General features: G+C 50.1%; 1 protein-coding gene across 5 annotated transcripts; it reads left to right on the top strand.

Moving 5' to 3' along the window:
- The first annotated feature begins 4,233 nt into the window (after positions 1–4,233).
- CCNQ (cyclin Q) lies at positions 4,234–24,928 on the top strand. 5 transcript variants are annotated; one of them, XM_036991046.2, is made up of 8 exons: positions 4,234–4,898; positions 5,197–5,336; positions 5,504–5,725; positions 15,423–15,585; positions 16,137–16,320; positions 17,766–17,898; positions 20,786–21,013; positions 24,387–24,928. In XM_036991046.2, exons 5-8 carry the CDS (start codon positions 16,151–16,153, stop codon positions 24,474–24,476), a joined length of 621 nt encoding a protein of 206 aa, XP_036846941.1. In that variant the 5' UTR covers positions 4,234–4,898; positions 5,197–5,336; positions 5,504–5,725; positions 15,423–15,585; positions 16,137–16,150; the 3' UTR covers positions 24,477–24,928. The 5 variants fall into 5 exon arrangements, with proteins under 5 accessions (XP_036846941.1, XP_017495478.1, XP_017495479.1 ...); XM_073227438.1 differs by lacking the exons at positions 4,234–4,898; positions 5,197–5,336; positions 5,504–5,725 and adding an exon at positions 6,162–6,311; XM_036991045.2 differs by lacking the exons at positions 4,234–4,898; positions 5,197–5,336; positions 5,504–5,725 and adding an exon at positions 6,177–6,315.
- The last annotated feature ends 2,396 nt before the right edge of the window (positions 24,929–27,324 follow it).

The raw sequence follows: 27,324 nt of genomic DNA, 5'->3' as shown, positions 1-27,324 counted from the left end.
CAAAAGGAGAGAGGGGCCTGGCAAAGATGATGGAATGGTAAGGCCTTCACTTTCCAGCCTCAGTAGGGACTGTTGGTATAACGGAGAGCACTGCACCAGGAGCTCAAAGCCCCATGTTTAGAATGGTATCCACATGCTGGGGGACCTTGAGAAGCCACCTGACCTGCTTGGATCTGTTTTATTTCCAAACTCTCTGGGATGAAGATTGTGCCTTCTCAGGCCTCCTTACTTCCACCAACAAGGGGTATGAAGGACCCATGCATCGGAAGTGACATCGACCTTCTCTACAGGGCCAAGTGTTTTTGGGAAGACATCAACAGGAAGGCTTAACCACCGACTTCCGTATCCCTTGCATGAGTGTCCTGGGGCTGCTGCAACAAATGGCCATGCACTGGGTTGCTTAAACAACAGAAATTTCTTCGTTCACAGTTCTGGAGGCCAGGCATCTGAAATGAAGGTGTGGGCAGGGCCATGCTCCCTCCAAAGCCTTCAGGGCAGATCCTTCCTTGGCTCTTCCAGCTTCTGGTGGTTCCAGGCATCCCTTGGCTTATGGCCGCATCACCCTCTCTTCATGTGGTCATCCTGTATGGAGCACGGGCTTGGGGGAGGAGGGCAAGGCTACCGAGGGAGACCCTACCTGCTTTGTTCAAGCATCAGGCCTGGGCCTGGCTCACACAACTCCTCAGTCAATGCGGGAGGAAGGCAGGGAGCCAGCAGTGTGGGGGCCTGGAATCCACGGGGGGAAAGTGTTTGGGGCAAGAGGGAGTGTGTTGTGGTCACTCAGCAGAAACATGATGGACCTCCACCCAAAATTTGGTTTCAATGTGGCAACTGATGGTGCCACAGCCACCAAGAGGTTATGAAAATGTTCCTTAATGAGGCTTTGTTACATCCTGAAAATGTTGTATACTGAGACTTTCTGGGAGACAAGGGGGCGACGTGAAGCTGGTCAGAAAATGGCTTGAGAGGGCATGGAAAGGAGACTGAGGGGCTCGTTACGATGGTGGGGCTGGCGCTGGGCCAAGGACCTTGTGTGCGGCGGGAATTTCCCTCTGGTGCCAAAGGAGGGAACCGCCAGGTCTCACCAGCTTGCCCAAATGTGGGGCACCAGGGGATGCAGAGGACGAATCTTCAAAGATGCCAGCGGCCGGACATTAAAGTACAGAGCCAGACCCTTTATTATAGAGCAGTCAACTGCAATGAGTGCTTCTGGGAGGAGTTGGCTCAGAGGCGGCACATGACCTTGGTGGATGCTATGGTCTGAATGTATCACCCCCCTCCCACGCAACCCCAAACTCACGTGGTGAAATATGAATGCCTGAAAGTGATGGTATTTAGAGGTGGAGCCTTTGGGAGGTGATTAGGTCGTGAGGGCAGAGCTTCATGAATGCCATTCATGCCCCTATAAAAGAAGTTCCAGAGAGCTCCCTCACCCTACTGCCATGTGATGACACAGTGAGAAGCTGGCAGTCTGCAGCCCAGAAGAGGGTCCTCACCAGAACCCAACCATGCTGGTCCCCTGATCTAGGACTTCTGGCCTCCAGAACTGTGAGAAATAGAAGTCTGTTGCTTTTAAGCCACCCAGTCTGTGGTGTTTTGTTACAGTGGTCCAAATGGACTAAGATGAAGACAAGGTAGGAAGGGGACAGGGACAACAGGGCCCTAACACAATGGGCAGGGCAGGCAGGAGGCTGTGGGGTCCAGGGACACAAGCGGCTCTCAGAGGTGTGGGGCTGAGAAGGGTGGGTAGGCAGAGGGCAGTGGGGGTGGGACATGGACCTGGAGGTGGCTACTGGACTTGCTGACGGTGAGAGGGAGGAAGCCCAGATGTGCTGGTAGAGATGGGGAGCAGAGCACGTAGAGAAGAGAGGACTGGAGGGGTGGGGAAGAGAGGTGACTGTGGACTGAGGCTCTCTGATACTGAGAAGGTTCTAAGGACAAGTGGCAGGACTGGACTTGGACAAGGCTGCTTTTCAACTGGCTATTCCCTCGGTGCAGTCCGCTGGGGAGGATGTAGGCAGGCCAAGAGCCCTGCAATCACACCATGCCTTTGAAGACCAACAGGCTTTCTGTCAGCCCTACCTGGACACAGACTTCCCTCTGCACTCAAAATGCCTCTCCCCTTTGCCTCATGAGCACCCCCCTCATTGGATGATAGCACCATTGTGAGGAGGAGGCGAGGAAGTGCTGGGAAGTACAGATCCTCTTCTGCTACTATTGTCCGTCCCACCTTTACGGACCATGTGCTCAGTGCAGAGCCTGGGAATGATCCCTCTGCTAAGGGCAGGGGATGGGGTAGGACTGGGTGGGGGCTGTGGGGAGTGTGCAAGGGGAGATGCCACATTTGGGAGGGGTGACCAGTGACAGTGGGGAAGAGACCCCACACTGGGTGTGGCTTGCCAGGGGGAGAGGAGGCACTGCCTGCCTACAGGTTTGCTGGCTCAAACTGGTGGCTAGTGAATTATTCATCTATCAACCACTGTGCCCAGGATGCCTGTCAGGAGGATGCCTGGTGACCCAGGGTTTTAAAAATTAATGTGTTTGTTGAGTCATTTCCCCAACTCACATTCACAGGCACCTATTACTTGTTCAGCCCAGACTCCGTACCACAAAGGGCCCAGTGGGGGAGAGAAGTTCAAGCTGTGCTGTTTAACTGGCAAACAGCAGGTGGGGCCAGTGGGCCAGGGGCCAGAGGGAAGAGTGATTCAGTTTGGGTGTGTGCATGTGTGTGCACATGTGCAACCTTGCACGTGTGTATGTGTGTTTGTGTTCACATGTGAGTGTGTGGGGGGCATATGTAGTGTGCATGGATGTGGGGAGCTGATAGGCCGCAGCCCAATCCCCCACAACCCACAGACCCCTTGGGTGGGTGGTCTAGGGGCTCTGGGTTTTAGCCTTGGGCCTGGGCATGGGTGGCACTGCTCCCAGTCTGGGGACAAACAGCAGGGACAGAGTGCTCAGGGCATGAAAGGGGTCAGCAGCACAGGCGGCTGGAGGCCCTGAGCACCTCTGAGGTGGGGCAGGGACACAGGACAAGCATCATGATGAACTTTTCCTGCCTATGTTGAAAAATGCCAAGATAGAAACAGTATAGTAAGAACAGGAGGGACTCCATTTAAGGCTAAGATTCCATTTTTAAAAAACCAGGGAGTTAGGAGGTAGGATTCCTAACATACTTTTGGTAATCAGCCAACAATCGACCGTATCTTAAGGCAAATCATCCTAGATGGTCTGTCCGCACTGCTTGAGGGTAACCGTATCTCAGAGAAGAACAGGATCAAGACATTCCTTGCATTGTTCATCTGACAGAATTATCTAGAGGACTGACTGGATGGTATCTCTGGTTTGAGGCATTAAGGGACCACATGTCAAGCCAATGTCTCCCACCCCCCACCCTGCCACCCTTTACCCGATTCCTGAAAGCCTTAAAAGAATCCTAAGCCCTTAGTGCACCTCCTTTCTGAGGCTGCCCGTACTCCTCTTTCTTCAAGTGTGCACTTTCTGCCTTAAATCAAGACTTCTCACTGCTCCACTTACTGTGTTTTGTCTGCGCTCTACCAGGGGCAAGCGTCTTTGTTATTCAGCTATTTCATTCAGTTTTCTAGACTTAAGCACAAGTCTTCACTCTGGCCTACTTCAGGCAAGGAGGGAGAGGCCACTGAGAGCTCTGATGTAGGCTTGCAAGTTCCCCTCGCCGGGGTGACGTGGACAGGACTGCAGATGTACAATCTTGCTCTTTAGCTTCCTGCCTAGCAAATCTCCTGTCTTTGCCTTTGGGAAGTTCCCAGAACATAATCTCCCTCCATCCAGTGCTCCACAATGCCCCCAGATCCTGGGGTGGGTAGGGGCTTAGTTCCCAAACCATGCAGATTCAGGTGGACACTGGACACCAGGGGACTCTGGCTTCAGGAGTTGGCAGGGGATCTGCCCCATGCCAAGCAGGAGTTCACTGGGCTTTCCTTTCCTCCCCTGCTCCCCCTCGCTCTCTGCTGCCTGCAGGCAGCTGCCATTCCCCGCTACTCTGGCTTCAATGAACTCCTTCCTTACCTACACTCATCTGACCTGGTCGAGAATTCTTTCTCTTCAGAGTCAAGAACCCTTCCCCATCCAGGCTGAGGTTTCATCTAGTGTGCAGGAAGGGACCTCCCCAGACGCAGCTGCCTGGCAATACCTCCACACTCGTGCATGTGTACATACACGCACATGTACTCAGCCCAGAAGGCCTGTGCCTTGCCTTGGACAGAGGGAGCTGGGGGCAGGATGTGGGGCAGGAATTCCCTCGCTGACCAGAGCATGTGTGAAGACCCTGAGCTGGGGGAGCGTGACCTTCAGGGAACCACCCGTGGCCCTTGTCATGAGCGACAAAGTGGTGAGACCTGAGGGTGGTCGGTGACAGTGACTTCAGAAGGACTGGCATGTCAGGTGAAGGCCTCGTGCTTTTTCCTGAGATGGAGGGTTCCCTGGGGGATGTTAGGCAGGGCAGGGTCCATGGCATTTTGGGAAGCTCACCCTGGAGACTGGTGTTGTAGGCTGAGTGGTAGCCCACCCCAAAGTGTGTCCACATTCTGATCCCAGGAACCTGTGAACATGACCTTATCGGGCAAAAGGCTCTTTGCAGATGTGATGAAGTGAAGTATCTCAAGTTGAGATCATCCCAGATCTTCCTAGTGGGCCCTAAACGCAGTGACAAGTGTCCTTATAAGAGACAGAAGAGGAGGGACACAGACACAGAGGAGATGTCCATGTGATGACAGAGGCAGAGACGGGAGTGATGTGGCCACAAGCCAAGGACCCTGGGGCCCTCAGACGCTGTGGGTGAGGAAGAACCCTCCCCTGGAGCCACCGGAGGGAGCTTGGCTCCGCGGACACCTTGGCTTCAGACTTTTGGCCTCCAGATGGTGAGAGGATGCATTTCTGTTGTCTTAAGCCCCGCAGTGCATGGTGCCTTATTACAGCAGCCCCAGGGCAGTAACCCAGCTCATGTACAGAGAAGACTGGAGGCAGCTGGGCAGGCAGGGTGGCTAAGGATATCAAGGCTGTCCCAGGCAGGTGGGTGGTCAGGGTGGCTAAGGATATCAAGGCTGTCCCAGGCAGGTGGGTGGGCAGTGGGGTGGAGACTGCAGGATCACCACCAGGCTCCAGTCACCTGACAAGAAGGGCTTGGGAGTGGTGGCTGTTTCTTCTCAATGTTCCCAGATCTCTCAGTTCCTAACGACTCTCGAACTGGATCAGAAGGCCCAGCGTGACTCTCACTAACTTGGGAGTCCCTTTGGTGCTCTACAACATCTCTAATACCTGATGCACAATTTCCTGCTTGTGGAAGACACAAAGGAAAGGTGGGTTGCCATTGTGCGTTGAATATTCAACAATGTTCATTCAGCATTTATTAAGTTCCCACTGTGTGCCAGGCTGGAAAGGTATCCAGAAAGCAGATCCCCAAGGGATGCAGGGCCCCTGGAAAACCCAGAGACAAACACCCACAATGCCCTCATTCTGTGCACAGCATTTCCTTTGAGGCACTCCGGCACACCTGGATTCGGGTTTTACGAACACTGACATTGAATCACACACCTTCTGTTGGGAGCTGGTGACGCCTCTGAGTGACCTCCGGCAAGAGTCCTGCACCCGGCTTTGGTGGTCACCTCTAGCTCTCCAGGTCCCACACCATGCAGGACCACCAGCCCGGAGCGACACCTTAGTCCGACCACAGTGGCTCGCTGCTCAGGTACCTGGGGGTGCCGTCGTGCCCCAGCCCCGGGCCGTGACCTAGCTGCGCCCTGGCAGCGAAGCCCCATGGGTTCCGGGGGCCAGGGGTCGGCCTGAGGCTCCCTAGGTTGGGCGTGTGGCCTCCGCAGCCAGGGAGGGCGGCCCAGGTAGCGGGGCGCCCGTCTCCCGCAGGCGGCCGTCGCTCTCAAGGGGCGGGGGGGAGCGTCCGCGGGCGCCAGCAGCGGCATCCGGGAGGCGGAGGACACGCCGCTGCCCCCACTGCCAGCCGGTGCGCCTGCGCCTGCGCCTGCGTGCAGCCACTCGCTGGCCCCGGGGAGGGCCCGGGACCGGGGCGGGAGGGCTGGCTGGGCCGCCGGGGCGGGGCGGGCCGGGGCGGGGTGGCCGCGCCCGCCGCGTGGACCCCGGAGCTGGCCGCCGCGCGCGGACACTTCCTATCGGCGGGAGGAGCTGCGGCCGCGGGGCCGGGCCTCATGGAGGCCTTTGGCCCGAAGGACTACGGAGGAGAGGACGCGGCGCTGCGCGCCGAGGGGAGGCTGGCCCTCGAGGCAGGGGTGCATTTCCGAGTGACGAGGTTCATCATGGAGGCAGGTAACCGCCACTGGGAGGAGGGCGGGCCCCGCGCGGCCGGGACGTGGAGGCCAGGGCTGCGGAGCTGCACCTTCGCCGAGCCGATCTGCGTTGTGGGGACCGGCTGGGAAGAGGGAAGAGGCCGAGCCTGACTTGCACTAGCACAGACCGGGAGGCCCGGCTCAGCGGTGCGGGCCTCTGCCTTTCCCACCACGCCCTGTGCGATAGGCTCTCCGCCGCAAGGCAGACGCGGTCATTGCCATTTCGCACGGACGTGCCGGCCCAAAGCGAGGACGTGCAGAGGGCCTGGCCCCAGCTAGAGGGTGGCCGAGTCGGGGCGCTTGCAGCTCTCTTGAATGTTCCGTGCCTTCTGCCACACCTGTCTCCCACCACGAGGGGACTCTGCCTGGCCCTTAAGCACGCCTTTGGTGAGGCTCCTGACAAGCCTTGTTGGCGAGGTGCCGTCACCCCGAGGACCCAGGGTGCAGCTTGTGTGCTGAGCCCAGCCAGGGCGTCCACAGTGGCTTTGGGTGCTGCTACTCCCCAGGGAGGCACGGAAGCCAGTCAGACGCCTGTAGAAAAATGTATCTCTCTCTGGCAATAGAATATTGCTCAGCTGGCAGACAGTTACTTCCGATCTTTGTTTCTTTGTGTGCACTCTGAGGGATGGGGTTGAATAGTGAGTCTGCTTTCCGGTCAAGGTGGGCGGAGTCTGGGGAAATGGTGCCTTACTGTTAATGCCTGTGATTTGTACATTTCATTTCCAGGAAGGCCACCTGCAGCAATATCACCTTATCTGACATTTCTGGGAATGAGGGGTCCCGTGTAGGAACTGTCTATCTAAATGAACTTTAAACCTTGAAATGCTAAAAGCTCTTTCGGTATTGCTTTTGAAGGATTTCTTTATAAAACATACTGCATATGCCCTTGCCTTCTGTTAAAGGCTAAATATTGGTTCTCCAAAGATGTCCCCATCCTAATCCCCAGAACCTGTGATGATCACCTCACGTGGCAAGAGATTTTGCAGGTGGGATTAAGCATCTATGTGGGGGAACAATCCTAGGCTGTTTGGTGGGCCTGATACAGTCACACCCGTCCTTAAAGAGAGGCAGGAGGAGGGACAGGCCGAGGAGAAAGCCATGGGATGACGGAAGCAGAGTTAGGAGATGTTGCTGTGCCACTGGCCTGGAAGCTAGAGGAAGGGGCCACAGGCCAAAGACTGCAGGTGCCTCTAGAAGCCAGGAAAGGCAAGGAAACAGATTCTCCTTTGGAGCCTCCAGAAGCAACCAGCCCTGCTGACACCTTGAGTTTAGCCCCCTAAGACTCATTTTGGATTTCTGACCACCAGGATTGTAAGAGGAAAATGTGTGTCATTTTAAGCCACTGAGTTTGTAGTGATTTGTTACAGCAGCCCTAGGAAGTAATCCACCTGCTTAGGCAGAGCATGTTGAACATAATTTTAATAACTGGTCAAAGCCACCTTCTTTCAGTTGACTGAATGTTATTCAACCTTCTCTTATTCACCGGGGCCACTGTGCATTTGTTTCGGTTCTGCGACCCAGTGCAGTGATTTCCTTAGGAGCTGTCCGGGGGTGGGGTGCAGAATGGGTTTGGGGTTCGGGTCCCTTTTCAGTGCCTGGATGTGGCCACAGGGGTGGCTTTTCTCCTGCTCTGCCTCCAGGCCCTTTGACAGTCACCCTGCTTGTTCTCCTCGCCTTTTCCAACCTGCAGACTAGGAAACCAGTGCTGATTATCATCTTTAACTGTAACATCAGGATGTGTAGTGCCTGATGCTCAGAGGCCTTTTTTCCCTCCTGTCATCTTGACAGGATCTGGTTAGGTGAGCTGTGGAGGCAACCTCCGGTTAAATGCTCGCTACAGCGGAAATGGACGCACAACAGCTTGTGATCTTTTCCAAGATGTTGTGTAGAAGCTGATATGCCAGGTGCTAACTGAGCAGCAGTCTGAGTGCTTGCTTCTGTCGGCCTCCTCCCGTCTCCGACCCGCAGATAAAGGAGGCGATGCTATGAGATATCGAAGACCTGAGTAGGCCAGCCAGGGGACTCAAGGCATACCAGCTCAAGAGCGGTGCTGGAAAGGCACCTCTCATGTTTGTTGATCAGGCATCATATTCTTGAGTGGGTTAACAAGTTTCTAGACACAATGATTAACATGCTTTACTACAGGAATATAATTGCCCCCAGGTCGCTGGGGCAAGTCGTCCCTGGTGCCAGGCAATGAGGGGGTAGAGATAACAAGAAACAGATCTCGGTTTAGATTTAGTGAGCTGTGGCATGCGCCACAGATTCCAAGGAAGGCAATCAATTCCCATAGAAACAGAATGATCTGTGGATTGCAACCTACATTTCCCCCATTTTTAAATTAAAAAGGAAGAGAAGTCCATTATTCTACTGCAGCTTGGTAAAGGAAGGGGCGATAAGAAATGCCTCGTCGGTGGGGCAAGGTGCTAAGCCACGCCTCAGTTGGCCCCCTCATCCCTCAACCTGTTGGCCCCCACAGCTGTGCCTGTCTTAGGTTGTTCCTCCCGTGAGGAATCTTACCCGTCTCTGGTTAACCAGCCACCTCATGGGACTGTACAGAGAGTAAATGTAATAGAGCAAAGAGGCATACAAAAGATCTAGGCAAACACCTGTCATCCCCTTAATTGCTGCGGAATTTAAAAATATACAGTGATCTGTCACACGGACTCTCAAGAAAATGACATGCAATTATTATTTTTTTGCCATGACTTCTTGAAATATAGCATATGCATGAATTGGCTTTATTAAGCCAGCAATCAGATGGCACACCCATGCTACCAAAACGGGAAGGCAAATGCATAAAAGAAGTAGGCCTACAAGTATTGGCCAGTGAAACCAAGAGAACCAATCAGGTAATCCAGGTAATTGTGAAAACTTACCAATAATATGGTGAATATCATCCAACTGGTTTTGAATTGTCTGTGAAAAATCAGGTATATTAAAACAGCACATTCCAGGAAATTGTTCACAGGCCAAATGTTCTTTCAGCAACAAATAGTCTATGGCAGCACGATTCTGGAGCACTGCCACTCGAACTTCTCCCAGGTCCGGATTAAGTTCTGACAGTATGGAGGCAGTCAGATCTGCAGTCTTGCTGTAGGCACAGGCCAGCTTAGGTATTTCCTTCTGCATTCTTACAACAAGTCCTGGTACAGGCAACACAAATGCAGCTGTGACGGCAACGGCAACGGGGTCGAACAATTTCAAGTTGTCAACAAATTCAAGTTGTCGTCACAATCTGGAGGCAGGGCTCGGGTCACTTTTCGGTGTTAAAATCCAGGATGATCTATAAGTGCTGGGAGAATACGTCCTATACCACAAATGTCTTGATAATGTGAGGAAAGGGCTTGATACGTTTTGTTATCACACAAAAACACCCAGCCATTTGGGAGTCTATATCCATATGGTCATTTTACATGAATAGTAGAATTACAGTAAGAAGGGATATTAGTACAATTGATACATATACAACTAGAAACTATAGTGGTGCTAACTGGTAAATTCAATTGAATTTCTCAAGTAAGAATTTTGGGGGCTAAAGTAATTTTTATTCCATTAATATTAGTAAACACTGAAAAAGGGAGTCCTATGCCTATCAGATTCTTCTTTAAGATTTCACTAATAGAGGAATCACCTGGTATACAAAAAGATGTCTTGTTAAGCCCTTGATTAGCCAATTGCAACCACATATTGGGTGAAGAATACTCATTCTCTGGGGTTAGTGAAATATTCAAATAAACATAACTACTTTTATATATTTGATCAGGGCTTCTCTTCTGGAATTTTTCACAAGAATAATTGCCAATATCATTCTGGGTTAAAACTGTTTTATAAATATCATAGCGGGTATTGTCTCTTTTAGACTGATCGGTAGCATTATCCCAACCAAGTTTTCCTCCATCTTTCTGTCTATATATTTCATTACCATCCTTTTTCCAAATCACCGGGCCTACAGGAGTTGAACAAGTGGAGATACAATGAAGTACTACTCCGTGGCCGAAGTACAGACGGAGGACTGCTAATACTAGCAGTAATAGTACAGGCCAGGGTTATGTGCATATGTATAGAGATTAGAATCAAAAACTCCATTATCATGTAGGGATTCTCACTCCAGTGACAGGAACCGATTGAGGGACATCGCCTGGGACAGCCGTCTCAGATGGCGATGTTGCTGGGAGTTCCTCTTTGTAGCGTATCTTGATCTGCTTTCTAGGCAGCCAGATCAAGCGTTGGTCCTCTGTAATGACGCAAACAAACCCTTTGCCCCCACACCTTAATATGACCTTTATGCCATTGTGAAGAACCTATTGGAGACCACCATACAGGAACTGCTGTTGTTTTAGAAAAATAGTCAGAAAAATGCACTTCCATAGCTGATTGTCCATCACCCTTTAAAAGATCAAAATTAAGGATATGTAAAGCATGTATTAATCATTGATTTGCAGTTAATTTTATCATATCGGGCAGTAATCCCCCTTTTTGTTTTAATGAATAATGCTTAAGAGTAGGATGGCGATGTTCAATTAGAGCTTGGCCTGTAGAATTGTATGAAATGCCTGTTTTATGAGTGATATTTTATGGCTGAGAAAAAATTTTTTAACATAGAGGACAGGTAAACTGGAGCATTGTCAGTCAGCTTAAGAGAAAAAGCTTAAAACATTTTGTCAGCAACATTTGAAACAAAAAGCTATAAAATCATTTTTCTGTAGTTTACTTAATTTTATATAACTAATACCCGTTCTGCTGAAATCTAGTTCTTTACTAGTTTAGAAGTAATTAAACAGTGCTTATAAATGACAAAAGACTTACAAATGACAATGGTTAAAGATCTGATGAGAACTTACTGTAAGACAGTTGATATACATAAATTTGGATATTTCTGTAACAAAACATTCAGTAATAAAGTTTAGCATTATTCCTTTTGACAGTGCTTTCTAGGTAAATATATATCAGGTAAATAAGCCAAATTAGTCAAATATTTTCCTTGATGAGGTGAAGAAATTCCTCTGATATGTTCCAGGGGCCCTCTGGAACATATCAGAGTTAACTAGAGGTCAGAGCACCTTTGTGAATTTGATTCGGAAAGTAGCCAGAAGAAAGTTTCTTTGGCATTTGCTTAACTAAGATTATAGGTTGCCATGAAGTAACACTTATCCATTTAACTAGAATTACAACAAAATACTTCAAAGGCAGATACAGAAGTTTACACAGTTGTTAGCAAAGTTTAACTTTTAGTCCTTTGATATTAGAATCTCATTTTCTTAAATACTCAGACAATTCATTGAGACTTTAAGCATGAGAAACTATTTTGATAAAACAATTAGAAAGCCTTTTGCAATCTTTCAACATTAAGAGCAGACTAACAGTTTAAGAAAACTTTGTCTTTTTAACTGAAAATAAAATTCTAATTTTGCTATGTACTTGATATCAAGACTTACTTGCTTTAATTTTACATAGCATGACTATATCAATTTTTCCACAAGTTTTCTACAACTTTCCTTTTACATTCAGTGTTCTCCCCCTTTAAATAAATAACTACTTTAGAACAATTACCTTCTTTTACTCTCAACAAAACGAATTTCTATTCTTTATACTTTCTCTTATTAAAAGACACATCTTTAGCATACAGAAATATTTTCCTTATTCAGTGAACACTGGAAAATAGGCTACTGTAAACTGTTACACCAGTATTCTTCAGGTTGATACATCTATGAACATATATTATCATATTTGGAAATGTGCCTTACAGCACAATTTCTCATTAGGCACAAAATATGTCTATATAACTTAGCAAACTTTAAGAATTTTGGTTACCACAAAGATTCTCAGGCTGTTTGCAGATATATACACTGTTATACATTAATACAGTATTATTATTAAGAAGTTTATTTGCTACACTTGTTTACTTATTTTTAGCAACCATGCTAGATTACTTATAAAAGTTTTATCAAACATTAGACAAAGTCAAGGTTTTCTTTAAGTATCTTCTTGAAATGTTTAACAGGTAACATCAACTTAAATGACTTTAAGTAAACTTTGGCAGCTGATAACTATAAGGACATGTCCGTTTCAGTTAAACTTAAATCAGCATTAATGCTTAATATTTTTTATTAGATTTTCTGGAAGTTTTAGAGTACCCAATTTCCACAATTTTTATTAATACCATCCGGAGGTAGGAAAATATTTTTCATTTACACACTTAGACACACAAACATACAAATTGAGACGTAATGACTACAGTTTAGCAACACTTTTCATATGAAAACATATGCACAGACAGACAAACTGATATAAAGATTTGAGTTACTGATATTTAATTGCTTTCTTTTTAGCCTACTTGATTAAAAGTACTTCAGTTTTCAAGAATACACTCTAAGGGCGAGCAGTTTACGTAACTGGGTTAAGGTTTAGACGGCCCCAGACTAACAGGGCCGATGAAGGCTCTGAACTGGTAGGGACTGTGTGTGTCCAGGGGGCTGGAAATGAAATGCAAGTACAATTCTAGCTCCAATCATTTAAAGCCAGGCTGTACTGCAGAAGAGAAATTTCTTCTCTCTCAGGGAGTCTAGTTTAATACTTCTCAATTTTCAAAGATAATGATGAACTTCATAAGTAGAATAGATTTTCACTAAAAGAATTTAGAAAACTAGTTCCATATTGTAGTAGTTCATGGGACTTTTGACTATTTTCTTTCCTTGTGGCAAAATATATTTAGCTGTATAACTTTATATTGCATACTTCTTTTAGGGGCCAAGCCTCTCTAATCAGAGAGTTTGCACTGGGGCCAGGTTTGTGTGCAGAAGATAAGACACTTCTTTTTTAGAATTTAGGGATTGAATTGCTCTCAGTTCCTTTTCTTAGTTTTTTCTGCCCGAGCTCTAGTCTTTCCTTGAGAGGCCCCTGGCTGCCTGACAAGTGCAGGGACTGGGTGACTTTTCGCTGCTAGAGCCTTGATCTGAGTCACAGGCTTGTTTTGCTTCCCTGGGGCTGCAGACAAGGAAACGCTTAGCTCCAGGACAACTGCCTCTAAGGAAAGGAGTCAGTAGAATAGAGCTATTTACATATTGGTCTGAGGGTTCAGCTTGATTACTTTACAGGCTCTATTTACATTACACAGGAGAAAGTGGCGCAGGTCTAAGAGGACTGCTTTGAAGGGGGAGCAAGGGAAATTCATAAGAGTAAAAGGTTGGTGTAAGTCAATTTTTGATAACTGAGCCTTTTGAGTGTGTTGTTCTACCTACTTGAGTCCTTCAGCTTTTAAGGTTAAGTCTCTAGGACTATTAAGATCTGAGGGTCTTTTCAAAGTATTGAAGAGATATTGCAGTTTATAAGTAGGAATATTTAATAATGGTCAGATCTAACTGATATCTCTTAATAATCTTTGAAAATCATTTAAAGTTTTAAGATGATCTCTCCTTATCTGAATTTTCTGAGGGATTATTGAATTTTCTTGAATTCTATTCCCCAGGTAATTCATTGGGTATTGTATTTGTATTTTATCAGGAGATATTTTTTTTTTGAGAGGGCATCTCTCATATATATTGATCAAATGGTTGTTAACAACAATAAAATTCTGTACAGGGGACTCAATGCTCAATGCACAATCATTAATCCACCCCAAGGCTAATTCTCAACAGTCTCCAATCTTCTGAAGCATAACGAACAAGTTCTTACATGGTGAACAAATTCTTACATAGTGCTGTAAGAGGGCAAATGTAGATGATCAGGTGTGTGCCTGTAGACTAAGTATTAATCCAGGCTACACAAGGGCAACACAACATCCACGGATGCAGAAGATTTCTCTCAAAACGGGGTGGGTGAGGTTCTAAGCCTCACCTCTGTTGATCCCCAATTTCTCACCTGATGGCCCCCCTGCGACTGTGCCTATCTTAGGTTGTTCCTTATCAGGAGCTATTTTTTTTTTTTTTTGAGAGGGCATCTCTCATATTTATTGATCAAATGGTTGTTAACAACAATAAAATTCAGTATAGGGGGGTCAATGCTCAATGTACAATCATTAATCCATCTCAAGTCTAATTCTCGTCAGTGTCCAATCTTCTGAAGCATAATGAACAAGTTCTTACATGGTGAACAAATTCTTACATAGTGAATAAATTCTTACATGGTGAACAGTACAATCAGGGCTATTTTTAAGCCCCATGATTTTAATTCAACTTCGGTCTCATTGAGAATAGTAGTAAGAGAGATGTTTATGTAGAGTTATGAGAATATCATCCATATTATGAATGATATCAGCTGAGGGCCATTTCTCATGTATAGGCTGAAGGGCTGTGTGCACACAATTTGGCAAATTGTGGGGTTCTTTAGCATTCCTTGAGGAAGCACTTTCCATTGAAATCTTTCTGAAGGGGCCTGTAAGTTTAAAGAAGGGACAGTAAAAGCAAATTTTCCCCTATGTGTTATGGCCAAAGGAATTGTAAAAAAGCAATCTTTAAGGTTAATGACAGCCATATTCCAGTCTTTTGGAATCATAGCTGGAGAAGGGAGGCCTTGTAGTAAAGGTCCCATAGGTTTAAGAACCGCATTTATTTGCCTTAAGTCGTGTAAGAGTCTCTAATTTCTTGACTTCTTTTTTATAACAAATACAGGGGAATTCCACGGGCTCGTGGACAATTCTAATCTATCTAGCTGAAGCTATTCTTTAACTTGTGTAAGGATGCCACTTTTCTTTATTAAGGGGCTATTGATCCGCCCAAACAGGCACAGGGATAATGTTGCCCTGTCTGTGAGCCTCTTTGAAATCTCTTAATGCATTACTCTCATCAGCTTGTCTGAGTGTTCTCTGTGGAGGCAACTGATAACAATACTTTTTAATACATTTCTTTTTAGAAGTTTTCACTCCTGGTGTTTTCAGGAGGGCACGGAGTAATTTTAAGTAATCCTCCGGTTTATCTGCTTTAGTTTCATGTTGGCCCATTATAGTGTCCCTGATGTCTCGATCCTGTCCCTACATACGCTTTCCCGGGAGTCTTACCGGATCGACAGTCTTCGGAGCTTCCCCGCTCTGAGTTTTCAAGGGTCGCCTGGAGCGGAGGTTCCCCGCTCTGAGTTTTGACCATCTTTCAGGTCCCTGTTCGGGCGCCAGTTGTCGGCCTCCTCCCCGTCTCCGACCCGCAGATAAAGGAGGCGACGCGATGAGATATCGAAGACCTGAGTAGGCCAGCCAGGGGACTCAAGGCATACCAGCTCGAGTGGTGCTGGAAAGGCACCTCTCATGTTTATTGATCAGGTATCACATTCTTGAGTGGGTTAACAAGTTTCTAGACACAGTGATTAACATGCTTTACTCCAGGAATGTAATTGCCCCCAGGTCGCTGGGGCAAGTCGTCCCTGGTGCCAGACAATGAGGGGGTAGAGATAACAAGAAACAGATCTCGGTTTAGATTTAGTGAGCTGTGGCATGTGCCACAGATTCCAAGGAAGGCAATCAATTCCCATAGAAACAGAATGATCTGTGGATGGCAACCTACCGCTTCTCCTAGTGTGGTCTGCAGATCTGCAGCTGGGGCATGACCTGGGGGCCTGGCAGAAGTGTAGCATCTGCAGAGCTACTGAGGGGGCACTGCATTCGAGCATGACCCCCAAGGGCTTGGTACCCCCTTAGAGTCGGAGAAGCTTGGCTCTCAGTCCCTCAGGTAGAGGACCCGGTGAAAGACCCAGGTCCTGCTCTTGTCTGAGCAGGGGTGTGTACCCTCAGGGCCTACCCAGCGGCTCCCCCCGTATGTCAGTAGGGGCTGAGCACTGGGTTGAAGCCCTCTCTTGCCTGTTTTCTCTTGGTAGGTGCCAAGCTGGGGATGCATTCCATTCCCATCGCCACTGCCTGTACCATCTACCATAAGTTCTTCTGCGAGATCAGCCTGGACGCCTATGACCCCTACTTGGTTGCCATGTCTTCCCTGTACTTGGCTGGCAAAGTGGAGGAGCAGCACCTGCGTACTCGGGACATCATCAACGTGTCCAACAGGTAATGGCCTCTAGGCCCAGGCACTTGATAGGACTTCCTGATGTTGAGCTCAGAGGGAAGCACCTGGGTGCCTTGAACCAGACCCAGAAGTCCTAGCAGCAAAGATGGGCATGAGCCTGATGTCAGAAGCGTGGGGGTGGGGTGGGGATTCTGTGGGAGAGAAGCTTGGACCAGATTCTGGGAGGCCTCAAAGGCCACTTGGAGTGTGGAGGGTGGGTAAGAGGGAGTCTCTGGCATCATGGGGAATGGGCGGCATGGCTGGAGCAGAGGGAGCTTGGAGATGTGTGTCAGATTCATCTGGAGTCATGGACTGGAGGGATGGCACCAGTTGGGTTCTGGGGGCCCCTTAGATCAGCCTGCATGGTGGGGAGGATGTGGACCCAGTTGGGCAATTGGTTTGTTTAGATGGTGTGAGAAACTGAGTCAGAATTGCTAAGGAAGGTCTCCTGCTCTGCTGTGGGCACAGTGGTCTGTGGGGGAGCCAATGTTCCTGCTGGGGAGGGATGTGTGGGGGTCTAGCTGGCCCACCAGGCTGGGCTGAGGCCTGGGAGGCTGGGGGTATCCCTGGACAAAGTGATTTATGGAAAGTTACTGACTAGCAGTGTGCCGTGGTCTTTCCAGGAAGTCCTATCAGTAGGGAAGAAAATTATTTTGTGCTGCTTGTCTTTTGATAAACACATGATGGAACAAGTCCGCCCCCCCTGCTAAGTGCGACAGGTTCACGGTGTGCTGTGAAAGACTAAGAGGAGAGATAGGAGAGGGGACAGGGAGGGCATTTCCAGGTCCCTGGCAGGGAGGACATGCAGGCGAAATTGTCTGGGTCATTAATTAGACGGGGGCACCTGGGTGGGGGTTCTGTGGGGAAATTGGAAAACGAGTCATAGCAGGGAAGTTTGACCACTTGAGTGTGAGTCGTCGTCTTGTACTCTTGGGTGATCTTGTGTAGGTGGGAGTGTTGGATGTATGTACGGTATAAATAAGGACAGAAAGATCTGGAATGGAGGAAAGACCATTTGGAAACAGGAAGCTGAAATGTTCACTCTCCTGAGTATGTCATCCCCATGATGTATTTAAATACCTTCCTTGATCCTGGAGTCAGAGCCTCGGACACTGCCAGGCTGACTGTAATAGGCAGCACCACTGACTTCGCATGCTTGAGCTTCCAGTTCCTCTGGGCATTTCAAGAGGCCACCTTAAACTTGACATCTTGCTATGGGACAGCCCATGGGGGCTAAAACTAGAAGCTGGCTTCTTTCCTCTGTCCATGACTGTTTTTGTCCTATACACTGCACAGGTAGATGGAGAATGACCTATAAAAGCATAAGTAGAATGACGCCATATTAATCTGTGGCAGAAGGACACTGGAGTATTGGGACATCATGTGACTTAAAGGGCTCCTCGGGAACTTCCGTGGCTTTCGTCAGCAGTGCTCTTACTCTGCACAGGTACTTTCACCCGGGCAGCGAACCTTTGGAGCTAGACTCCCGCTTCTGGGCACTCCGGGACAGCATTGTACAGTGTGAGCTCCTCGTGCTGAGAGTCCTGCGTTTCCAAGTCTCCTTCCAACACCCACACAAGGTACATGCTGGGCAATTGGTAACTGTTTCTAGAAGCACAGACCACTTTGTTGGTCCTGAAAGTGCACCCATCTAATCCTCAAGGGCAGGCAGAGTATGGGAGGAAGAGCAAGACTGCTGCTGGAAACGGGGCTCCCTCCCAGCTCCCTCCCAGCTGCATGCCGTGACTGGCTGCTCCTGGGGTTTTCTCAAGCAGTTCCAGTTCCAGCTTCTGCCTTTCCACCTGCTTGGCTGTGGCCACAGGCTGGGATCCACACGACCCTCTGAAGAACTTGCAGGTCCTGGAACCTGAATATCTGTGTGTGCAGTGAGCCACAGGGAAACAGGGCTGGTGTCGTGACCCACCAGAGTCCCTGTCCCAAAGAGTTGGCTGCTGTGCCTGGGAGCTCACAGCCTGCTCAGCTATGCTTAGAAACCCACAAGAAGAGCGGAGTGACTTGAGCGGAGCAGCATGCTTCTAAGTGCTAGGGACACGTTATGTCCTGGCAGAGGAGCTGTTTAAAACAGCAGCAAAAGGGACATGTGAAACCCTAAGAGCACTTGGCTGTGATACTGTGGGGGCCACAGGCCCCTGTGAAGGCAGCTTGGGAGGGTGGCCTGCAGAGAGACACTGGGGCTGGGGCTGTTTGTGAGCTGAAGCTCTGTACCAGGATCTTGTTTCCTTTTAATTGAAATTTTTGCCCAGACAATTATGGATTTATAAGCAGTGGGAGGAAATAACACAGAGATCCCATTTGTGATGGAGGCTGCCTCTTCTTCCCCAACGGAAACATCATGCAGAACTCGAACACAGGGTGGCAGCCAGCATCCTGATACATGGAGGTGCTGCCCAGGGCTGTTACTTGCTTGTTACTTGTACTGCACAGCGCGCTGTACAGTCGTATCAGCTGTACCTTCTGGTGTCCACTGCCGACTGCACTTAGGATACGAAACAACTCCATAACCACAGGGATCCTTACCATTTCACCCCCATCCTTCTTTTTTTTTTCTTTTTTTTTTTTGTATTTTAAGATGATTTTTTTTTTTGACAGGGCATCTCTCATATTTATTGATCAAATGGTTGTTAACAACAATAAAATTCTGTATAGGGGAGTCAGTGCTCAATGCACAATCATTAATCCACCCCCAGCCTAATTCTCGTTAGTCTCCAATCTTCTGAAGCATAACGAACAGGTTCTTACATGGTGAACAAATTCTTACATAGTGAATAAGTTCTTACATGGTGAACAGTACAAGGACAGTCATCACAGAGACTTTCGGTTTTGATCACGCATTATGACCTAGAAACAATCAGGTCAAATATGAATATTCGTTTGATTTTTGTACTTGATTTATATGTGGATCCCACATTTCTCCCTTTATTATTATTATTATTTTTATTTTTAATAAAATGCTGAAGTGGTAGGTAGATGCAAGATAGAGGTAGAAAACATAGTTTAGTGCTGTAAGAGGGCAAATGTAGATGATCAGATGATCAGGTGTGTGCCTATGGACTAAGTATTAATCCAGGCTAGACAAGGGCAGCAAGACATCCACGGATGCAGAAGATTTCTCTCAAAGCAGGGGGGGTGAGGTTCTGAGCCTCACCTCTGTTGATCCCCAATTTCTCACCTGATGGCCCCCCTGCGACTGTGCCTGTCTTAGGTTGTTCCTCCCTTGAGGAATCTTACCCGTCTCTGGCTAACCAGTCATCTTCCGGGGCCATACAGGGAAATGTAAAGTTGGTAAGTGAGAGAGAAGCCATATTGTTTGAAAAGGTTAGCTTTTTACTTCTTTGCAGATTTATGCCCTGTGGCTTCTATGCCCAGCATTTGTCTTGAGGTATCTTTACCACTTCACCCCCGTCCTTCTTAACTGCCTCTCTAATCCTGGAAACCTCTGGTGGAGACTTTGAAGCAGTTGTGCTTTTGGTTGGTCTTTCAGTTGGCACGATGCAGGGGACAAGCAGGAGCCACACTGGCTCTGCAGGGGGTGGTCATGGGGCACCGTGTCTGGGGAAAAGCCACACTGGCTGCGGGGCACCGTTGGGTTGGGGAGCCGGGCTCAGGATTGCTGTGAGCGCAGTGGCCTTCCCCTTACAGTGGGTTGGGATGGGTGTAAAGCAGCGGGCGAATACCCTCCTCCGTGGCATGCTGGCATCCTACGTGTGTGTGTTCAAGCCTGCCGAGCGGGCTCACTGGTGTGTTCCACAGAGCGGGAGGTTCAGGCAAAGCAGCTGTCTTCCCAGCGTGGGAGCTGACAGACAGCTGAACTGGAAGGTCAGTAAGAGTTACGGTCAGCAGCTTCTTGTCCTCCTGAAAGCAGGTGTCCTGTCACCAGCTAGCCCCTAGCCTCAGTCTGGGCAGCCTGGCACAGTGTTCTGCAGATAAGGACACTGTTTCTGGAGCTAGTGTTTGAGTTTGGAAAGGGCATGAGCAGAATGATTTCCGGTGGCCAGCGCAGGGCATGTGATGGAGAGGGACTGTGGTGGGGGTGGCCCTCGTGAGTGGCCCAGGTGGGACTTAGGAGCTGGCCTGGACAATGAGAGTGGACAGGCATGTGGGGCCGGGGACAGGGGGCCGGGAGCAGTGAGTGCCGAGGCCCTGAGGTGGAGCATGCCTGGCACGTTTGAACACAGCAGGAGGGCTGGCTGAAGGTGCTGAAGGCTGACAGGGAGTCAGGGCTTGGAGGCCAGTGGAGGCACTGGGGCTTTTTTCTCTGTGACACAGGCAGCCGTTGCAGGGTTTGAACAGGGAGGTGACTCAATTCAATTTGTGTTTTATTCACATTGAGACAGCTTTGGGGAGGTTGGCTGGTGGGCCAAAGGCCCACAGCGCCTCGCAGTGAAGAGGCAGGCTACTTGGGCCGGAGCCCCAAAGGCCACCTGGCTGACTGGCATGTCTTTGCAGTACCTGCTCCACTACCTGATTTCCCTCAAGAACTGGCTGAATCGTTACAGCTGGCAACGGACCCCCATCTCCGTCACTGCCTGGGCCCTGCTGCGGGACAGCTACCATGGGCAGCTGTGCCTCCGGTTCCAGGCTCAGCACATAGCTGTGGCAGTGCTCCACCTGGCCCTGGAGGCCTATGGGGTCGAGGTGCCCGCCGAGGCCGAGGCCGAGAAGCCGTGGTGGCAGGTGAGGTGACTGCTCCGTGCCCTCGCATGTGTCCCTCTTTTCTATGCTTAAGGGCTTTCAGAAGTCCCTGGACCTGGGTGTTCATGAGTCTTTGTAGTAATTATCCATGAAGAAAGCTATGGGCTAGTTGGGAATATTGAACTTGAAGACACTCTGTCACGGTTATCTAAGGCAGGGGCTCTCCCCATTGCTACTGTGCACCTTTGGGGCCAGGTCACTCTCTGATGGGGCTGGCAACTGAAAGCATCTCCAGACACTGCCAGGTGCCCCGGGGGCTTGCCCCCCTAGTGGAGAACTACTGCGCTCAGCCAAGCACTTCTAGTGAATCGAGAGCTTGTCATAGATCAGAGGTGAATAAACCTGCTTCATGTCAGAAGTCTAGGGAGTCCTCTAAAAAGATGGATGGATGATTGGTAGATAGATGATAGATATAGATGGATAATGGATGGGTGCATGGGTGAATGAGACTGACGATTGATAGATCCCCGCCTTCCACCAGACCTCCTGAATCCAAAGTGCACTTTGTAGAGAGTGAGTTGATGTCTTCTGGCAGGAGGGCTGTACTCACAGACCTCTGCAGTCCCATCTGATGTTCTGAGTAGTCCCGCTGCTTCTCAAACTGGAGCTTTGAGATCATTTCTGTCTTTCCTTTCCCATACGGAAGTTTGTGTCCTCACTCAAACCACCTCATTGTCTGGACGTGTCCTAGAATGAGGTTCTATGTAAGCAGAGTTGGAGGTAACTGAAGGTCTCTCCTTTTTGTGCACCACCCCTCACCTGCAAACCCACAGTGGCCAGAAATCTTCTGAAGTGTGTCATCTATTTCCTGAACAGAGGGTGCCCCTTAGGTGCCTTACCAGGCCTGCTCCTGCAGCTCTTGGTTCGAAGGGCGCCCCCTCCCTTCCCTGCTGTACCCACCTGCTTGCCTTCCGGGATGACCCAGCTTTTCCTTTTCATTGCTGTTGTCCTTTATCATCTGTCTAACCCTGCCCTGTGCTCCCACCCCCACTACCAGAGTGTAAGTGTGTGGTGGCTTGTCTGCTTTATCACTTGCCCTGCATCTGTCTTGGCCCCAATGTTCCCCCACGGCAGTATGGGGGTGAAAGGGTGTCTGTGTGGGCACAAGTATTGCTCCACTCTTGGGCCTCTCAAGTACTACCAGATCATGTGACCTCGGTGTCCCTGCCCTGTTGGAATCAGGTGGTGTCAGAGGGACTGCTCTCTGAGGACGTCTCGTGGGCGCTGTGACCCCAGTTTGTCTTTGCTGGGATCTGCCTTGTCGCCCCTCATCTGCCACTGTCCGTGCAGGCTACCCTCCATGTGTCTTCCTTTCTGCTCTCCTGAACATCACTGGGCATCTCTGTACTGCCCCTGCCCCGTGCTCTCCGCTCTCATGCGAGAAGAGCACCAGGAAGCAGCTCCATGAGCCTATTTTCTGGGCAGCATAGACAACCCAATAATTGTTAAAACTGGGACAAAGTGGCCCCTTTGAGGTGGCGTGCTCACATTCACCCAGCTCCTCGCCTTCTCCAGATGACTGTGGGCCACATGCACAGGAGTGTCCAGCGTGTGGGTGCCCTTCGGGCTCGTGAGGCGCGAGCGCCAGCTGACTAGTGATGAGCAGCTCCCCATGACAGCCCTGCCCACCCAGCCCTGGGATGCTTGCGTCTGCTTTGTGCAACATGTTCTCCCCTTGCATGCTCTCCGCCACCACTTCTTGCAGCAACCACCTCCCTGCTGTCACTTGTCCGCTGCGGGCTGGGGCTTTGCCGTGTTGGCCAGGAGACTTGGCAGAGCCTGATGTGCTTCCCCACCAGAAGCCTGCCTGCGCTCGGGCACAGTCGCGGGGGTGGGGGGTGGCCTCTGTGCCAAGCTATGTCGGACTTCTGGGTAGCTGAGACACCGACTCTAAAGTGGTAGCATGTGGTAGCGTGTCAGCATTTCCATCCTTTGTGAGGCTGGATACTCCTCCATGGCATGGAGAGGCCACACTGTGTTGGCCATTCTTTCATGGATGGGCTTTTGAGTTGCTTCTGTTTTGTGGCCCTGCACTGTTTTTTAACCCTCATTTCTTGCCTTGGGGTCTCAAGGAGCGCACAGGTAGTGTGCTGGCAGACAAGCTCATATTTCTGAAGAAGTATTTGTTTTCTACCCAGAGTCCAGGGCAAGATGGCTGATCTTCCTGAGCCAGGACTGGGGGGTTTTCAGGTCATATCTCCCACCTGGAGTGGTAGCCTGCAGAGGGTCCTAGCTTTCCTCAGGGGCCGTGGAGTGGGTGGCCTCAGGTCCAGGTTTTGCCTGGGCTCATCCCAAGGCCTTGACCCTAATGGCACCTCGGTTCCCCAGGCAGCAGTCCCCTGGCCCAGGGGGCCCACAGCATCCAGCCAAGGGCTCCTCTTTGCTGTTTAACTTCCCATGTCACCAGGGGTCCCTGAGAGCACCCTTAGCTTCTATGCTCCACAGGGGGACTCTTAGGCCTCAGAAAAGCCGTTTTACTCGTGCTTGTGGTTCTTATGGTGAATTCCAGAGAGGATGCAGGGTGAAATCAGCAAAAACAACAGGAAGGTAGGTTCTGGGAGCGGCCGTGGTGTCCAGGGCCTTCACTGAGAGTCCATCCTGTAGGCCTGGAGCGCCCACGTGGCTGACCTCAGTGAGTCTCCGCCCCCCTGGAGGTCAAGCCGCTGTGTGTGGCCCAAGAGCCCTCCAGCTATCACGCTGTCCACATAGACTGCCTGGTGGGGCCCTCAGCCCCTGGCAAACTGAGGCACTCTCATCAGGCAGGGTGTGCTTGGCCTAGAGGGCCCCCCCACCCAGACCCGGGCAAGGGCCAGACCCTCCTTGGGGTCACGCATGGTCAGCCGCGTGCCACATATCGCTGTTGCTTTGGTCCCCTGGGGAATCACCTCACAGTTTTATAAGCTCTCAGGCATGGTCAGGAGGATATCTGTTCTAGGGTATAGAGCGGGTCCAGGTGTTCCCCAGGGGCTCTCCTGGGGTGGGGTCCAGGTGATCTAGTCCGCCTATTTCTGGGAATGGACTCCCAGCCCCTTTGCCAGGATTACGGGGGGTGGGGGGTGGGAGGAGCTTGTGCTCAGGGCCCAGCTGTCACCCACTCCCTGTGTAAGCTCAGACCAGTCCCCCTCTCTATCTGGGTTCGATGATCACCAGGGTCTCCTCCATCTGGAATGTTCTCTGCCTTGTGATCAGCCTTTGCAGAATTGAACTGGTTTTGCAGAGAGCCACTGTCATTTCCAACTGCAATGGGCAGGGCCGCGAGCTGTGCCCCATGCAGTGTGATTCTGTGCTTAGTGGCGGGCGCCTTGTTTAACGCAGAGGGAGTCTAACTGGAGCCTGTTTTCCTTCTCCTTTCTAGGTGTTTAGTGACGACCTTACCAAGCCAATCATTGATAACATTGTGTCTGATCTCATTCAGATTTATACCATGGACACAGAGATCCCCTAAGGCCCTGGTCCAGGCCTGCCCAAAGAGAAGCCCGGGACGCTCGGCTGCCTGGGGACGGCATCACCACATCGCTGTGATGGCTGGTCCCCAGAGGACTGGCTGGGAGGACTGGTTTTGTGCTGCTGGATACGGCTGGTGAAGGCGATGACATGCTGCCACTTTGATTGTCATGCTTTGACTGTCCCCGGCAGCCGTGGTCCAGACGGTGACGGGAGCTGTGCCTCCAGCGGGCAGGCCAGGAGTGCGCCATGGGGTGGCCCCAGGCGTCCATGTCTGCTTTTGTTCTTTGAGAGGATTCCGACTGAAATCGAGGCGTGACTTCATGGGAAGGAAAATCAAATGGATGGGACTGTACCCCTGGGGATTTTTTTAAAAGCCAGATTTATAGAAAGTATGAATTATGCAACATAGATGGGATTTTATTTTGTGTAATAAAAGATGATGCAAATCAACAGAGACACCCTGTCTTTGCTCTGGGCTGTTTATGGATGCTGTCCAGACATGATCACTCTGAAAATACTCTCCAGGTGACAATGCCCCTTGTGCTCCTGAGGCGTTCTTGGGGCAGGCCCTCCATTGCTTCCTGAGGGCATGATGGCCACTGAGGACAGCCCACGGGTCCTCAGTCCTCCCGCCTGGGACCATGTGCAGGACTTGGCAGTAGTCCTGCTCCGTGAGTGAGCATAACTTTTGGATAAAAAGGATTAAAGGGTATCATTTGGGTTCAAAAAACCCAGCTCTGACCAAAATGTAACTAGAAAGTAGATGGGATTTTTAAATGTCAAGACAGCGTGTCTCAATCGGGAGCCTAGAGACTCACAGAGCTGTGGCATCCTCCTGGCTCCCACTCCAAAGGCACTTCTTTAGGAAGGACCAGCTCTTCTCCCTGGGCAGCTCCACTGGGCTGGATGCACGCTGCTGGCGCTGCCCGTCCACATGCAATGGCATGCGGGCCAGCGGCCTGTCCGGGTGTTTTCCTGCATCAGACCCAGGCGTTGGGGCTGGGTGGATTGCCTGGGATCCACCGGGGAGCTTCAAGTGCTGGCCCTCAGGGTCACAGGGAGGGCTCACACACTGATGACAAGTAAGGCAGTCTTCTGGGTGAGGGAGCTGAGTATATGTCCTCTTTTCCACTGTGTCCTTTCCGACTGTCCACCCAACTCAGCTACGATCCCTCTGAGGGCAGGGTTGGTGCCTTGTCCCAGGGCTCAGGGGTAGGGATCTGAGCGTGGAGGGTGGAGAGTGAGGGGCCCAGCTGGTGCTTTCTGCCTCCTGTTCAAAAAGCATCTGGCCTCTGTGTGCCTTCCTCCCCACAGACTGGGCCCAGGTAGCACTGCCCCAGCCCTGGGCCTCGCCGGCCCTGCACTGACCAGGCACTCCCCTTATTGATCAGAATGGAGCCACGAGACAGACATTTCCCCTTTGGATTCTGTCTTCTCTCGCCTGACAAGGAGAGAAGGAGCTTCAGTTGCTTTGGGTCCCCTCAGGTTCAGCCTCCAGCAACTTGTGTTAAACTTTCTCCAACCCACTTGTGTCACACTGTCCCGGGGACTTGCTGGCTTTGTGTCCTGGTCTCTGGGCCTGTCCTCTCAGCACCTGTTAGTCAGGGGTCATCTGTATGTTTGCCTGGGGCTGCTGGGGCTGGAAGCCCCACCTTCAGCGTGTGCTGTCATTGGAATGCCAGATGTGACATTGTCGAGAAAGGTGTGACAGAGCCGGCCCTGCTTTGTGAGGACAGAGGTACAGGGTGGTTTGAGTTTGCTTTGGTTTTATGTTACTGAGGCTTTTGTGAAAAAGAATGGGAATTAAAGATATACACCCTCTACCTCCTTTATTTTAGGCAGGGTGTGCTTGGCCTAGAGCAAAAAGATTGAGGTAAGATTTTCTAGAACCTGAAGCTTCTAAGAGTTTTATAGTCCAGGGCATATCTTAAATCTTAATTACTGTGAAGTGATAAATGGTTGAGCCTTGCTTGGCCTGTCAATCTGGTAGAAGGGGGAGGGAAAACCAGGTCCTCCCAGGGACTCAGCCCATCTCGTCCTTTTCAGCTATAATGGAGTGAATGGTGTCCCTCGAAAGATGTGTCTACATCCTAATCCCTGGCACCTGGGGGTAGGGCCTATTTGGAAGTAGGGCCTTTGCAGATGTTGTCAAGGTCAGAAGAGACCCTATAGGAGCAGGGTGAGCCCTCTTCCAATTGGCTGGTGTCCTTATAAGAAGAGAAGAGACACAGACGTGGAGAGAGAGCGCCATGTGAAGACACAGATGCACAGGGACAAGGCCACGGGATGACAGCAGCAGTGACTACCATGATGTGTGTACAAGCCAAGGAAGGCCAAGGGTTTCTGGTGATACTGGAAGCTGGAAGAGACAAGGAAGGACCCTCCCCTAGACCCTTTAGTGGGAGCACAGCCCTGCCAACACTTTAGTCTCAGACTTCTGGCCTCCAGAGCTGGGAGAGAATGAATGTCTGTGGTTTGAAGTCTCCACTGTGTGTTGCTTTATTCCAGCTGCCCAGAAATCTCATACATGGACCTTCCCGACATGTACTCTTGCTCTCAGGGTGCCCTTCGGGGTTGAAGATGGCTGTGAGCTTCATGGAGGGATAGTCGTGTAGCACTTCCATGCCCCAAGCCATTTGGCTAAGACCAATGTTTTTCTTATGAGAACCTGTGTCATATTTGATAGCAGAAATCTGGAAAAGAGAATCCACAGACACAAATTAACGATTCTTTTGCGGGAGCACAATATCTCTCAGTGAGGTGCTTGCTATCTTGATATGGCATTTGATCCGATCTCACTTAGCCTTATGGTTCAAGATAGACTGGCCCATCAAAGTGCAAGGGCT

Source organism: Manis javanica, chromosome X (genome assembly GCF_040802235.1).
Source record: "Manis javanica isolate MJ-LG chromosome X, MJ_LKY, whole genome shotgun sequence".
Lineage (NCBI taxonomy): Eukaryota > Metazoa > Chordata > Mammalia > Pholidota > Manidae > Manis > Manis javanica.
This window is presented reverse-complemented; position numbering and strand designations above follow the sequence as displayed.